The sequence below is a fragment of the Tenrec ecaudatus genome, chromosome 10 (assembly GCF_050624435.1).
Source record: "Tenrec ecaudatus isolate mTenEca1 chromosome 10, mTenEca1.hap1, whole genome shotgun sequence".
NCBI classification, from domain to species: domain Eukaryota; kingdom Metazoa; phylum Chordata; class Mammalia; order Afrosoricida; family Tenrecidae; genus Tenrec; species Tenrec ecaudatus.
The window spans coordinates 87957055-87971895 of record NC_134539.1 but is presented as its reverse complement, the minus strand read 5'-3'; the positions used below and the strand labels follow the sequence as shown (position 1 = coordinate 87971895).

General features: G+C 49.1%; 1 protein-coding gene across 1 annotated transcript; it reads right to left on the bottom strand.

Annotated features, from left to right (window-relative positions):
• Positions 1–498: 498 nt before the first annotated feature.
• On the bottom strand, positions 499–13843 carry MED9 (mediator complex subunit 9). The gene is made up of 2 exons (XM_075560941.1): positions 13549–13843; positions 499–2269 (listed from the first exon to the last, which is right to left on the bottom strand). The coding sequence occupies exons 1-2, from the start codon at positions 13770–13772 to the stop codon at positions 2053–2055; spliced, it is 441 nt and encodes a 146-aa protein (XP_075417056.1). The 5' UTR covers positions 13773–13843; the 3' UTR covers positions 499–2052.
• Between the last annotated feature and the right edge of the window lie 998 nt (positions 13844–14841).

Here is a 14841-nt window from a genome sequence, read left to right as displayed (position 1 = left end):
TGGCTATTAGGTCTGCTATCCCCAGAACTGTGCCCCACTGTTGTCACCAGACCCAGGGGCAGCTAAAAACCCAGATTCCCCCACTCCACCCCCAGTCAACACCTGCTGCCCCCAATGGGATCCACTGCACATATGCCTTGCTTCCCCCTTGCCATGGCTCAGGGCATTGGCCCTACTGCTATGGACAAACAGCTCCTGTAAACTCAGGGCAAAGCCCACCCACCAAGTCGGCTCATTTCTCATTTGCAGAGTGAGTGCCATCTTCACAGGCTGCTGTGAGGGTGAGAGGCACTGAGCCTGAGTGTCTGCCCGTCACCCAAGTGGTAGTCCAGGAGGTGCTGGCTACGTGCAGGGGGGTCACCCTGCTCTGGAGGCCCACACAGACTCCAACCTCCTCAAACCACTAAAAGGACACCTGCCTGGGCGGTTTGGCCACTCCAGAGACGAGTGACTCTGTGTTGACGCTAGCCTGGCTGATTGGCGTGTTGGGGGTCAGGATAAGAAAGAGAGGAGTCGAGTTTCCACTATTTATTCTGTGTACACTGTAAGCAAAGCAAACATTTTCCTGTCGGCTATCCCAGAGGCAACCTGCTTTCGGCTCCACAGTACAGAAACAAGACATCCTGGGAGGAATTCTGATCCCACCCTCAAAAACTGCCACCGGTGAAAACGCCGGATACAGTCTAGTCCGGGGAAGGCGGCTATAAACCCTGTGTTGGGGGCGGGGGGCAGAGCATCAGTCTCCTGCACCCACTAGGAGTTCTGTGCCCACCCTGGTCTTACAGAGAGACCCTAGTAGTTTCTGTTCCATGTACCCCAGGTTTCATAGTATTTGGTCAGGGCCTTAAAAGAGCCCACACACTACTTTGAAATCTCTAGAAAATAACTGATTCAGTTAAATAACAGCCCCAAGGGAGAACTGGTCTGGTGGGTAAGTGCCACTTACAGTCCCAGCATGCTCTCTGCCCACAGCCAACGAAACCTGAGCTCCTCTGTGCTGGGCTCCCACAAAGCAGCCACCCTCTAAATACACCTCGACCAGAGTTTCTGCCACCAAGGTCAGTCAGTGGGCATCTGATAGGGCCCTCGGCCAGCCCAGCTCAGGTGATGTGTCCACTTGTAGATCTATATATCATACAGTCACTTCTTAACCTTTAGGGGTAAGGCATAGACTCCTAACTTGGCCGTCCGGGGGGCACTCATAAACCCAACGCCATGCCTGGCAGAAACTGGCGCGGAGCTGGGGCCGAGGGCTGCACTGGCCTGCTGGCCTCAGAATGGTGCCTCAGCTGCCTCCCTGAGCTGAGGCGCAGGCCACCATGCTGGTGTGGCAGGGTAGCTACTTTCTGCTGCCAACACTTCTGAGGCGGCCAGGGGAGGAGACAATTCCCAACACCTGGCCCACTAGGTGCTAGAAGGGCAAGACTTGCTCAGCTGACCAGCAGCTTCAGCGCAGGCAAGAGGGTCAGTCAGCTTGTCCGCTCAGAGGGCTCTGGTGAGGGCTGCCACTCTGACATCAAGCGGCCAGTGACAGGGTCCAACAGGTGAAAGGAGATAAGGGAGCAACCGCTACAGAACACGGGGGTGCCAGAGAAGCTGGAGACAGGGGCTGCAGGAAGGGCCCAAATGAGGCAAAATGGGGAGAGGGTGTGAAGTTACCCTATAGTCTTTCCAAATGACATTCTTCCTCTCAATTCATGGAATCCCAAGGCAGGCATAGTTCTTCCAGTGGGCTCTATGCGAATGAATGTCTCAGCAAACGGCCTTCAGAGGAACGGCATGCACCTGGTCGGCACCAAGGGGGAGAGGCGAGGGCGGAAGGAAGCAGAAGGAGCAGCACCTCCTGTGCTCTTCAGAGCAGCTAGGGGAGCCGGTCCCTGGCAGAGGGCCCGCCCCCACAGCCTACCTGCCCGCAGCAGGGCCTGGCCTTTATCTATCTAGACACACGGATGTACAGGGCTGTTAGAGCCTTCGAGGTCAGTCTCCGTGCAGCCTGGTCAGGGGAACCATGTGGGGGACGTAGGGTCTGGCGCTCCTGGATACACGTTCACACTACTCCTTGGGGATCTCAAACATGCAGAGGCTCTTGTACTTCTGCAGCAGCTCGTTCTTGGTCCTAACTTGCTCCCGGAGGCTGTGCAGCTGCTGCTGCTGCTGCTCGGGGCTCAAGTGGATGCCAGGCATGCTGCCAACAGCCTTCCGCACCTCCTGAAACTTGGTCTTGAGGGCATTCAGGTCCTGGTGGATGTCAGGGCTGTCCTTGTCCATGCTGCAGAGGGCAGAGGCAGCATCAGCACAGCGCACCGTGCCCGCCCGCCCCACAGAGCCCCCCGACCCTACTTGTCCACCGTCCCTTGCCTAGGCCACGAGCCCCCAGACGGGACCAGCTCGTGGGTGCAGCACTGGCCAGGCAGCAGTGGTGCTCAGTCACAGTCTGCGGCCCCCATGGCCAACACCGCCCCCTTTCATAGCTCCCAACACTCTTCCCTTACAATCTGCATTCTTCACCGAGCCATCTGCTTCGGAGGGTGGGCAGTGCCTGCGTCATCTGGCTCGGCCATGTTCCCTACCACTCAGCGTCTAGGGCACTGTTGGCAATCGAGAATCCAGCACTTACAGCTGGCTGCTCACATCTGAATGAAGAAGGGCCAAACCATCTCCGAGACCTGATGCCACAGGTCAGAGTGTGCAGCCACGCCACACCCCTTCCATTCGATCATACCCTGGGCCCATCAGGAGATGTGGCATTTTACTTGATGCTCGCATGCTCGGGCCTGTTACCGCACAGACTCATTGCCACAAGGGTGTTCATACATGTTAAAGTAGTTATGAGCAAGTGGAAGCGTTCGGAGGTACAAGGTCTCCCTGCCACAATCTTGTCAACTCCTTGCCTCTGGGCTAGACTCGTTGAAAGGAAGGCGAGCCTTGCTCCCTGTTAGAGAGTTAAATCAAAACAGAACAAAACAAAGCAAAAAAGCAACAACACACAACAAATAACTCCCACCGTCTAAGATCAGAGAGCCTGCATGCAAGTGGTCCCTGAACATTTTTTCAAGGTGAGTAAGAAACAAGTCAATTCGGCAAGCTGTTCTGAAAGTATTCCATTGAGGGAAAACTGTCACTGAACATTTATTTTTTTCACCAAATGCTTATCCCTGGTGGGCTGTCTCAAGCCAGATGGTGCTACCTCACGTTTACTATTCATCATGTCTCTCTGCTTGTGCACACAGAACACCCAGCTCCCTGACGAACACATCGGGCCGAGGAAAGAGCTCCCTGTCATCAGCTAAAAACTCAGGGCAGGCAGAGTGGATGGAGTTTTGGAAACGGATGGTCGGCTGCCATTTGAAGCCCAGCTGTGAGGCACAATGACAGACCCAGGGTCCACGGCCCGGAGTGGGCTCCAAGGCACGGTGCCTCTGAGTGTGTGAGTAGAACAGTGCTCCACCGGGCTCCCACGGCTGGTTTTCCCAGAAGTACATCACCAGACCTTTCTTCCAAACTCAAATCACCAACTCTTCAGTTAGCAAGCCAGCACATTACCATCTGAACCTCCCACGGACTAGGACTGGAGCCCTGGTGGCATAGTGGTTACACGATGGGCTGCTAACTTTAAGGCTTTAAGTTCAAAACCGCCAGATGCTCTGTGGCAGAGAGATGAGGCTTTCTACTCCCATAAAGAGCTACCGTCTTGGAAAACAACAGGGGAATTTCTACCCTGGCCTATATAGGTCACTGCGAGTAAGAACCAAGTTGATGGTGAGTTTGAAGGACTGAGTGGAATGTCTTACCTCAATTTCTAAGGGGGACAATTGGTATTTTTGAGCTGAAAGTAAGCCAATCGGGAACAACTGTGACTTGAATGTGTGTCAGTCTCGGCGTGGGCCTGAGATAGAGATAGAGACATCAGGATAGAGACATCTGGCCTCCTCAAACTAACCACACTTGGGTGGGTGGGTGGGCGGGTGCTAACAGTGCTGATTATGGATTTAAGTCCCAGGGGAGCTTTGAAATTAAAATACACTCTTAAGAAAAAGAATCACCACAGGAGCCTGAAGGGACATGGCAAAAACCAAACGCAAAACACTGGAAGAGAGTGAAGCTGATCCAGTTCTCCAAGCAAACACAGCCTGGTCTAAAAGAACACTCAGATCTGAAACTCAAAAAAAGTGTGAGGTGCTCCTTTCTCAAAAGCCCCAGACCTGGAGGGTTGGCTATTCTTTACCTGGTGAGCCAGCTTTCGGTAAGGAGACAGTGAAGACAGGCAGGGCAACAGAGAAGCCCAGCATGGAGAAGAGCTGAGCAGAAAGGAGGCCATGCAGCCCCAGGGAAGCCCTCTCCGCAAGCCCCCAACCTGCCCCAGCTGGGGAGGGAAATAGCCTGAACTCCGGGGTGAGGAAAACACTCTATTCAGGAACCTGCTCGAACCAGGTGGGAACCTGCTAAGCAGGATGACTGTGACAGACTCAAAACAAAAGAAAAGGGGACAGACCTAGATATAAAGGGAATAAAAGCAGACAGCCTGAGTGGGCCTGCCTTTGTGTGGATGTTAGTCATCACCCAACTTTAGGAGGGAAATAAAGGCGCAGGGCCGGGTCAGGAGCCTGCAAGGTATGCCAGAGGACACGCGGGTCGAGGCACTGAGGGCCTCACCATGCTGCGAACAGTGGCCTGGACACGTCTGGCTGGCAGCATTCCCTGATGGCCTGTTGCTGTGTGGACATCCTTTGTGCACAGAATGACACAGTAGCACAGACGGGGAGTGTCACCAGACTTCTGAAGAAGCACCACAGGGCTCAGGCGGGCAAGCAGAAGAACTATGCACCCATAAGGATCAGTGCTTTGGAACATGAAGGTGCAGAGTCACTGGCAACAGCCAAGCACAGGTCTTCTGGTCACTGGCCACTTAGCTATTAAGAGGTTTCAGTCCACGTCCAGTCTACTGGACGCTGGCTTCCTAACTATCCTGGACAGTCACCAAACCTGAGCATATCTCCGTGGCTTCTGACTTGGTTGCCCGTTTTCAAATTCTTGGCCACCTAGGTCCCACTTTGTCCTCACGGACCTGCCCAGCCCTTCCTCTCACCATTCCTGGAAGTGTGAAATCTGCTGGCGGCTTCTCCTTTGAGTGCACACACTGGTGCTTTCTATCTTTTCAAAAGTCTTTAAAAATAATTGGTAGAAATAAATGCTTGCAGGATAGAGAAAAAAGGAAACATTAATGATCTCCAAGTCTGAGAACAAAGTCTCTCTCATCCCGCTTCCCAGCGATAACTTCTGTTAGCACGCGGGGAGCACGGTCTCAGAGTTCCGTGCAGCCTTGTCACAAACACCTGCACTTCGGAGCTTCTGCTGCTGTCAGACACGTAGCCATGCTAGACCCATGATTCTGCATCTTGCTTCTTTTCACTTGACCACTGCCCTTGGATATCTTTCCGTTAGTCAGTAGAATAATTTGACAGCTATTTGTCAATAATTTGGACTCACTGTTGATGGGTTTTGAAAAACACGCAATTTATCCATATTGCAATCAGAATGGCAATATTTATAGGCACTTGTGCAAAGTTTCTGTAAGATAATTTCTTAAAAGTGAGACTCTTGGCTTAAAGATTATATATGAATTTTTAAATTAAAAATTATGCTACCAAAATGCCTTCTAAAGAAGCCAAACTGCTGTGCACACCAGTGACAGGGGACAAGACTGGCTTTACTTATCATTGGTTGTGTACATTTCTCTCCTGTCCTGACAGTACCTGTGGGTCTTTGAGCTCCCAACTGTGCTATCTGCCCATAGGGTTACATGCAAAAGACATTCTTCCTAAAGCGGAAGCAATAAGTTCTACTACTAAAAAAAGTTTGGGAAAAACAGAAACTACAAAATATCCCAGATTTTGTCCATCTGCTCCCACCTCCTCACATGCTGTGAGCTCCTCCCCGGCCTGATCTTCCTTCCTGAATTCCAGCTCTCCGATTCCAATGGTGACCAGTGTTTCCCTGGAGTCCGGGAAACAGACCTAAGGCACACTGGCTATGCATTGACCTGCTAACACCAAGGACAACAGTTCAAAACCACCATTTGCTTCTTGGGAGAAAGACGAGGCTTTCTATTTCTGTAGAGTTCATCTCCGAAACTCACAGGTGCTGTCCTATAGGGTCGCTATGAGTTGGCATCAACTTGATGGCAGTGAGTTTTTGGTCAGGGTGACCTTGACAGGCTGTGACTAGCTTTTCCCACGTGCCTCTTGCTGAGGGTGCCCCACCTTTCCAGATGTGGTGTGCTAGAGAGGGTCACTCTTGATGTTACCTTACTGCTCTCAATACCCACCTAATCATCATGTGCCCCCACCCGTGCCCTGTCCCTCCTTTCTAGGCAGACCCAGGTTTGTTCCTCCTAACATCTCAGATGCCTCCTCACCCCAACCCCAGACACCTGCCAAGGGCATTCCCACCCTGTGGGAGACCACGCAGGTCTAGTTACTGCTTCTGCAGGCCCAGCAAATGCTCCGGCACGACACTTTCCATGCTGGCCCGCACCCTTGCCTCTCCACACGGACACGCTAGTGGAGGCCAGCAGGTGCTGGGTGGATTATACTGTGTGAGTGAGTACATTCAAAGTGGTACAAGAGTGAAAAGGTACTTAAGAAAGCCCAGAAGCAATCCTACACAATCGGTAAATACTCTCTATTTTTTATACTGGGATCTGGTCGACAGAGGAGCAGGGCAGGCAGTGGGCCAGTGTGGGAGGCCACTTCCTGCAGCACGCCTGGGCGGCCTCAGCTGCATGGAGGGCCCGTCCCACTGAAATACACTTGTGTGGGAAGCAGGCAGGTCAGCAAACACCCTGTTCCCAGGAGCAAGGTCTTGCTGACCTGCTGCATCAACAGACTTAGTTAGCAATCTGTCCCAAACTTGAAGGGAAAGGACAAGATAGGGTGTTCCTCACTTGAGCTACTTCTGTCAGGTCAAAGAGGGCTCCTGGCCACTAGTTAACAATTAACAATTTTTGGAATTTTAAAGAATTTTTAAAATGTAATTTTATTTTTTTAAAAAGCACCCATACTGATGAAATACTTTTGGCTTGGTGGGTCAAAGCCATGGGCCAAGTAGGGACAATTGTCTCCCAGAATTCTTGGGCTGGGAGATTTCCTTTCACACTCTGATTAGACTTTCTGAGTTTGAGTAAGTCAATCAATGTTTCCTTGGTTCAAGAGGCCTCTTTCATTGTGTCTGTACTTTTACAATGTGACTTTTGTATAAACTAAGAAAGGGCTTCAAGGGCCAGGATTGAGAACATTTCTTAAAGGTACAAGATGTCCCTGGGCAGAGCAGGAGCCTTGAGGGTGCTTCCACGGAAGTGCTAGACTGTTAGCCACAAGGTCATGGTTCAAATCCACCAGATGCTCCCTGGTAAAGCGATGAGGCCGTCTGCTTCAGTAAAGACCTACAGCCCAGGAAACCTTATATTATGACTCAGTGTCGATCTGATGGCCGAGGGTTAGGTTTGGGTTTTGGAGTGGCACAAATGGTTTGCTTTGGTTTCACTCTGCAATACACAGGTTGCCAAGGGTTAGAATCAATTTGGTAGTAAGGCTTCTTTGTTGGTGATAAACTGGAAAGATTTATAGGCATAATAGTGAGGCTTTACTTTTTCCCTTTCCTCACTCTTTAAAAATAATATAAATATGTAGTCATAATCTTCTGCCCATCAAGCAAAAGTATTTAATCAACACAGGCACTTGAATCACATTCTAAAATTCGTCAACATTTTCTAGGTAATTAGGTAGAAGCAAGGAGCCAGCTTTGACACCACAGAAGTTCAAATGATAAGCAAGTTAAGTAGTTATTTACCTTCAATTATGAGAGGAAACTAAGCAGGACGGAAGTGACAGGAGCCAGGGGGCTCTTGTCAACACCACACAGTGTGTGTTCCCAACGACCAGGATGGCGGCGGGGAGCTGGCTCTCTGTGGAAACATACAGAATGTGCAGCATTTCCATGGGCAGAGCAAAGGAGGCAGGGGTCTTGTGGGTTTCACCCACTCGCTCCAGGGTTTGTGCTGGGGAACAGCAATCTGAAGGCGGTCTTCAGAGATCCCTGAATGGAGGGCTAAAAGTCTGGGCTCTTTTTAAAAACCAGGACTCTAAACCTCTAAAACAAGAAAGCAAAGCTCACAAGCTGCTTGGCTATGTGTATGTAAGCAGGCTCGGCAGCTGTTCTCTTTGACGGAGATGTCAATATGTATCTATCAGCCAATTTCTGCCGAGCTAACTTGCTATAGGTGTGCACATTATTGGCAGTAGTTACATTAATCTGCTACCCTTAATCCAGGCGATCTCTTCATCACAGCCATCAAAGCATTAAGTCCACCTCTCCTATTGCTAGAACTTTCCCTAAGAGAAGCCCAGGAGTTCCGTGAGATAGGGAATCAAACTCACTGCCACTGGGTCAATTCTGACCTGCAGAGACTTTAGGACCGGGTACAATTGCCCTGAGCTTCCTAGACTTTTTATCTTCATGGGAGAAACAGCTTCATCTTCTCCCCAGGGTGCTGGTGGATTCAAACCATGGACCTTGTGGTTCAGTACAGAGCCCATACCACCACCAGGGCTCCTCACACGCTGACAGCCACAGCAAAACACACATTCTTGAGCAAGAGCTGTTTAAATCCATGGTGTGGCCATAAAAATGTCAGGAACCCTGGTGGCATAGTGGTTATGTGTTTAGCAGTTCAAATCTACCAGCCGCTCTTCAGGAGAATAAAGGGGTTCCCTACTCCCATAAGGGGTTTACCGTCTCAGAAACTCAGAGGGCAGTTCTATCCCGTAGGGTGATGGAAGGAGCTCATTTTCTATTTTATAACCATGGGCACTCTGAATACACATACAACGTCACTACTTTTTAAAATGTTTTCTGATTAGAGTTATAGTTTAAAAGGAAGCCCTGTGGCAGAGTGGTTACGGGTTGCACTGTTAACCACAAGGTCGGCAGTTTGAAACCACCATGCTGCTCTTTGGGAGAAAGGCGGGGCTTTCTACTCCAGTAAAGAGTTACAGTCTCCAAAACCCACAAGAGCAGGTTTATCCTGTCCTACAGGGTTACTCTGGGTCCAAATCGACTCGATGATCATGAACTCAGAGTCTTGGATTTAGTTTAATCAGGGTCTTAGGTCAACTGAGCAGAAGAGATGACAGGGTGATGTTTGGGAGGAGTTAGCGAACAAGATGCAGCACTTCAAATGTAGCAATAGTTTTTAGAATGAAAAATGCATGTCTCCTGATCTAGCAATTTTACTGCCAAGATTTTTTCATAATATATTATTCAAATATGAGGTTCCCCAAAAGTTTGTGGGAAATGGAAGGGAAAGCTAATGGATATTTTCCAGAAACTTTTTGAAGCTTCCCTTGCATAAGGATGCTTACTCCAGAATTGTTGGTTTACAGCAAAAATTAGAAAATAAAAAAGTTCAAAAATATAAGACTAGTTTAATAAATTAGGAGGTGCTCACAAAATGGAGCTCCTTGCAATTACTTTAATAAGGTATGTTTTATGTAATAAGATCTAAAAAGAAAACAATGCCATCAAATTGATCCTGACTCACAGTGACCCTATAGGACAGGGTAGAACTGCCTTGTGAAGTTCTGAAACTAACTCTTTACAGGAGTAGAAAGCCCTTTCTCCCACAGAGTGACTGGTGGTTTCGAACTACTGACCTTGCAGTTAGCAGCCCAATGTGTAACCACAATGCCACCAGGCCTTTTTTTTTTAAGGTCTAAAAGGTGGTTTCACCTATTAAATGAATAGATTTCATATACTAAGTGAAAAATTCAAAGGACAGTGTGATCTCAATTTATATAAAATTTTGAAAAGATGTGTGTATGTAATTCCTAGGAGACTTTATAAAGAATATCTTGTGGTAGCAAATGTACAATACTGCTTGATGTGATTGAACTACGTACGGTTTATTCTATACGTAAGAACTCTCATTAAAAAATGATTAAAAATTTTTAAAAAGGGAAAAAAAAGAATTAACATCAGTTAATATGATAAGGGGACTTAGAGGAAGGAGTAGTTTTTCTCTCCCACATTATGCTTTTCTCTACTTAGGAAGCTGCATTTGTTACATTAAAAGAACAAAACTATGGTAACACTCTGGTTCTTTGTAAGCATGAGCAAGGCTAAACTCCCCACTAGGTTGCACGTCCTTATTTTTGTCGCTGGGAAAGGAGTAAACACACAATGCCAAGACCATTTAGCAAGTGACAGAAGGGAGAAATAAGTTAGGGAGTGAAAGACTGGGTGGCCAAGTCTGGTTCAGGACAGTGCCGGCCTTTGTCATCTGGGCAGGACCAACACCCAGATTCCTAATCGATCAGCCATATTTACCTCAAGCATAAACTGGACCATGTCACCCCTGGATGAAAAGCCAGCTCCTTACCCTCAGAGGACCGAGTCTCTGCCCTTCAGGTGATGAGCGCTGCCCTCTGCCTCCTGGTCCCTCTGTCCTCACGTTTTTCCTTTCTTTCCTCCTTCCTCTTGGACCCTTACACGCTAGTATCCCTAGGTGTGCTATTTCTTGACTTCAGCTTGTTTTACTCATGAACTTGCTACCATCTCCCTTCCTCCCCCACTTGCAGGAATGAAACCCATCACTGCCATCGTCCTCCAACGAGTCTTCTGATGCCTCAGGCTTTGGTCCAAGTGCCCACTTCCATCACTGCCGTTTCCATTTTGTTCCCTTCCTTCAATAGCCCAGAAACTCAAATCCACACCTAGATCCAAGTACTAATTGGATCCTAGTCTCTGTTTTTCTCTCTTCACCTCCATGGGGCATTTCCGGCCGTGTCCAGTAAGAGTAAAGCACTGGAAGTCTGAGTGGAAGCTCCAAGTAGAAGTGGAGTCGAAAGCTATTACTTTATTATAACATGATCTGTTCTTATCTTCCAAGGAGAGGACAGAGGTGTTTTCTAGGGGATCCCCTGGATCTTTCTCTAGGGCTGGCCAGGCATTCGAGAGAAGCACCTCTATCCTCTTTCTGGAAGGTAAGAACCCTTGAACCAGCCTAGACACCAAGTAGGGAAGAAACCCCTCAGGGTGGTGCCTCCTTATTCAGGTTGGAAGCTTTTTCTTCGTTCTTATTTTTAACATGGTTTCACCCCTCTAAACGCAGTCACCGCTATCGAGTCAATTCTGACCCTCAGCGACCTACAGAACAGAGTAGCACTGCCTGTGGGGGTGGGTTTCTGACGCTGCAAACTTGTACAGAAGCAGAAAACCTTATTTTCTCCCAAGGGCCTTCTAGTTAGCAAACCATTATGTACAATCCACTCTGCCACCAGGCCTCTCCCACCCCTGCAACAGGTCTAGTGTCCCGGCACTTTAACCCTGTCTCCAGATGGAAGAAGAGAAGTGCCCCATTGCTTGGAGTTTCCCATCATAGTGCTGCGGGGATCAATTTCTTACACAGACCATTAAGTCTTCCTTCTTAGTCCCCTGGTCACTCATATTTCCAGAGGTCTATGACACTACCAGTATCTGAAATCTGGGGAAAGATTTCATCCTGCTTGCACCCACAATCAACACCCAGGGAAGCAGCAGTCAAGAGATCAAACATTGTATTATACTGGGCAATGCTGCTGTATGAGAGTAAGGATGCCCCTTGGAGGACTCGGGTGTGACGGACCCAACCACGGTCCTTTCCATTGCCTCCTCTTGTGAGAGCTGGACAACCCCACAGCTCCGAAGCACACAGTCAAAGGCCGGCTGCTCTCGGAATTTGTATGGCGTTGGTCCTTGGCCATCAGACTTCTGCCAATCATTTACCTCCCTGTTCCTTTCAGTTTAGGTTTGTTTATTTTAATCCTTTCATTGTCCTTTTAGAGGGAACTGAAATGAAAGTAAGCAATCAACCCACCATCTTTCCTGCAACGCATCCTGTTTCATAAGAGAAAAAGGGGCTCAGAGAATTCACCGATACAAGGTCACCAGTGGCATGCTATAGAGCTATTATTTGGACCACTGGTTGAGGTCCATTATTATTATCCACAGGTTGAGATAAGGCCTAATATACCTAAACCCAGCACTGTCTAACTTCAAAGTCTATGTTCTCCATTGTATAATTTACTGCCCCATCCTGAGGCCAGCATAAACCTACCACTCTGCTGGGGTTGCGGAATATACTGAGTTAATCTGGATAGCCCTTCATAATCCAGTACTGCACCAAGATTGTACAGTCTGCATCGGCAAACTCACTGCTGGCAGACAATCTGCCTTGTGTTCATACCAAGTAAAGCTAAATGAAGCCCCAACTAAGGATTTGCAATAGACTGAAAAGTGGTGGTAACCTCATACATCCCACAGCAAATGAATTTAGGCTGGCTAAAGTCAAAAGGGGACCTGGTGGCATAAGTGGTGGGCTGCTAACCACAAAGTTGGCAGTTCAAACCCAGCAGTTACTCAACGGGAGGAAGAGAGGTGGTCTACTCCCATAGATGTATCCTCTGAGAAACTCCACGATGCAGTTCTACCCTGTGTTATAGTGTCACTGTGAATGGGAATGGACTGGAAAGTAGTGGGTGTTTTTAAGGTCAAAATACAGGCCACTACCTTCAAGTTGGCAGGAGAAAAGACAAGGCTTTCTACTCCTGTAAAGAGTTACAGACTTGGAAACCCACAGGGGCAGTTTTACCCTGTCCTATAGGGGTGCTAGGAGTCCGAATCGACTTGATGGTGACAAGTTTGATCTTCATGTTGTGAGTTACAATTCCATTTCAGGAAAATATTAAAGAGCCTTTTAAATGCATTTGAATTTTAATATTTGCTTTGAATTACTTTAGACATTTATTTTGGTTTAATGGTTGAATACGAGTTACCAGTAGCATCTACTATCCTGTGTATATGTATTTAAGGAACACAGCAATCGAAATAAGCTCAGTAAGAATCGGGGATCGCGGAGTCCTTTACAGAGGTTGGTTTGAAAACTCGGGTTTACTTGAAGGCTAGACAAATGGATGGCAATGACTCCCATTCATCTAATCTGGCGGGGCAACTTGTTTCTTTTAACGTTCCCCACCACCGCCTCACCGTCCCATCATTTTAAATGATGGGGGTTTTCTCACTGTGTATCTTCCCCCTTCCTAACTGGCACAAACAAATCTACAGCGCTTCTCAGTGTGTCGCACGGGGGGTTGGGGGGGGAGGGATAGGACTCAACCTGTGGACTGAATTCAAAAAGGGACCAACGCATTATCTTCACTCAGAGCGACAGGGCTTGCTCGAGAGGGCTGGGGGCAAAGTCTGCAGTGGTCACTGCAGAGCCCGTGCATATAGTTTAATTCTTATCTCACTCGGCTCTCAAGAGGTCCGGCAAACCTCAGGGCTCGGGGACGTTTGCGGAATTCACGGGAGGGGTCTGCTTGTCCTGGGAAAGGCTTCTCGCCCCCCGGGTCCCCGTTTTCGCCTCAGTTAAATGGGAGCGGCCTCCTCTGGCTCTGACACCACTGCGACCGCAGCAGGAGGGAGCGTCGCGGCCGGTCCTCTTCTAGACCTTACCATTTGATGATGTTGTGAACCAAAGGTAAAAAGGAGTAGTTCTCCTCCTTCACGCACGCAGGCGACTGCGGTCTCGGTGCGAGCGACGGCGGCGGCTGAGGCGCGGCGACCGGAGCGGACGGCTGAGGCGGCGGCAGCGGCTTTGTCTCGGGCAGCGGCGCCTCCACAGGCGGCGGTAACGCATCGTCCGTCGGACGCCCGGCGGCCACACCGACAGAGGCCATGGCGCCGCTCGAGGTTCGGCCTCTACCCACAGGGGCCAGCGGCTCAACCCGCCGGAAAGCGTCGCAGGCTCTGTACGTCACCACCGCGCGCCCGCCGGAGGCTCTGGCGCCTGCGCACTAGAGAAAGGGGCGGGGCCGGGCGAGGCTATGTGGGCGGGGCGGTGCGATGTGGGCGGGGCGGGGCAAAAGCTCCTATTTTTTTTTACGAGTTATAAGGCGTTTTATGTACAACGATATGCTTTCTTCTATTTTTCTCCGCGATTTTTAAAAAACATTTTATTAGGGGCTCATACAACTCTTCACAATCCATACATATACATACATCAATTGTATAAAGCACATCTGTACATTCTTTGCTCTAATCATTTTCAAAGCATTTGCTCTCCACTTAAACCCTTTGCATCAGGTCCTCTTTTTTTCCCCCTCCCTCCCCGCTCCCCCTTCCTTCAGGAGCCCTTGATAATTTTAGATTATTATTTTGTCATATCTTGCCCTATCTGGCGTCTCCCTTCACCCCCTTCTCTGTTGTCCGTCCCCCAGGGAGGAGGTCACATGTAGATCCTTGTAATCAGTTCCCTCTTTCCAACCCACTCACCCTCTACCCTCCCAGTATCACCCCTCACACCCCTGGTCCTGAAGATATCATCCACCCTGGATTCCCTGTGCCTCCAGCTCCTATCTGCACCAGTGTACAACCTCTGCTCTATCCAGACTTGCAAGGTAGAATTCGGATCATGGTAGTTGAGGGGGAGGAAGCATCCAAGATCTGGGGGAAAGCTGTGTTCTTCATCGGTGCTACATCGCACCCTGACTGACTCATCTCCTCCCCTAGATCCCTCTGCGAGGGGATCTCTAGTGGCTGACAAATGGGCTTTGGGTCTCCACTCTGCACTTCCCCCTTCATTCACTATGGCATTTTTTTTTTTTGGATGAAGCCTTATACCTAATCCCTTTGTCACCTTGTGATCACACAGACACTATCTCTTTTGATAGCTGGGCACCATCCGCTTTCTTAGCCACATTTGCTTATGCACCCATTTGTCTTCAGCAATAATATCATGGAGGTGTG

Excerpts from the sequence above, each read along its gene's own strand:
- MED9 (XM_075560941.1), bottom strand. The coding sequence starts at position 13,772 with ATGGCCTCTGTCGGTGTGGCCGCCGGGCGTCCGACGGACGATGCGTTA. Across the intron at positions 2,270-13,548 it reads GTTCACAACATCATCAAATG|CATGGACAAGGACAGCCCTG; the intron begins GTAAGGTCTAGA and ends TGCCCTCTGCAG.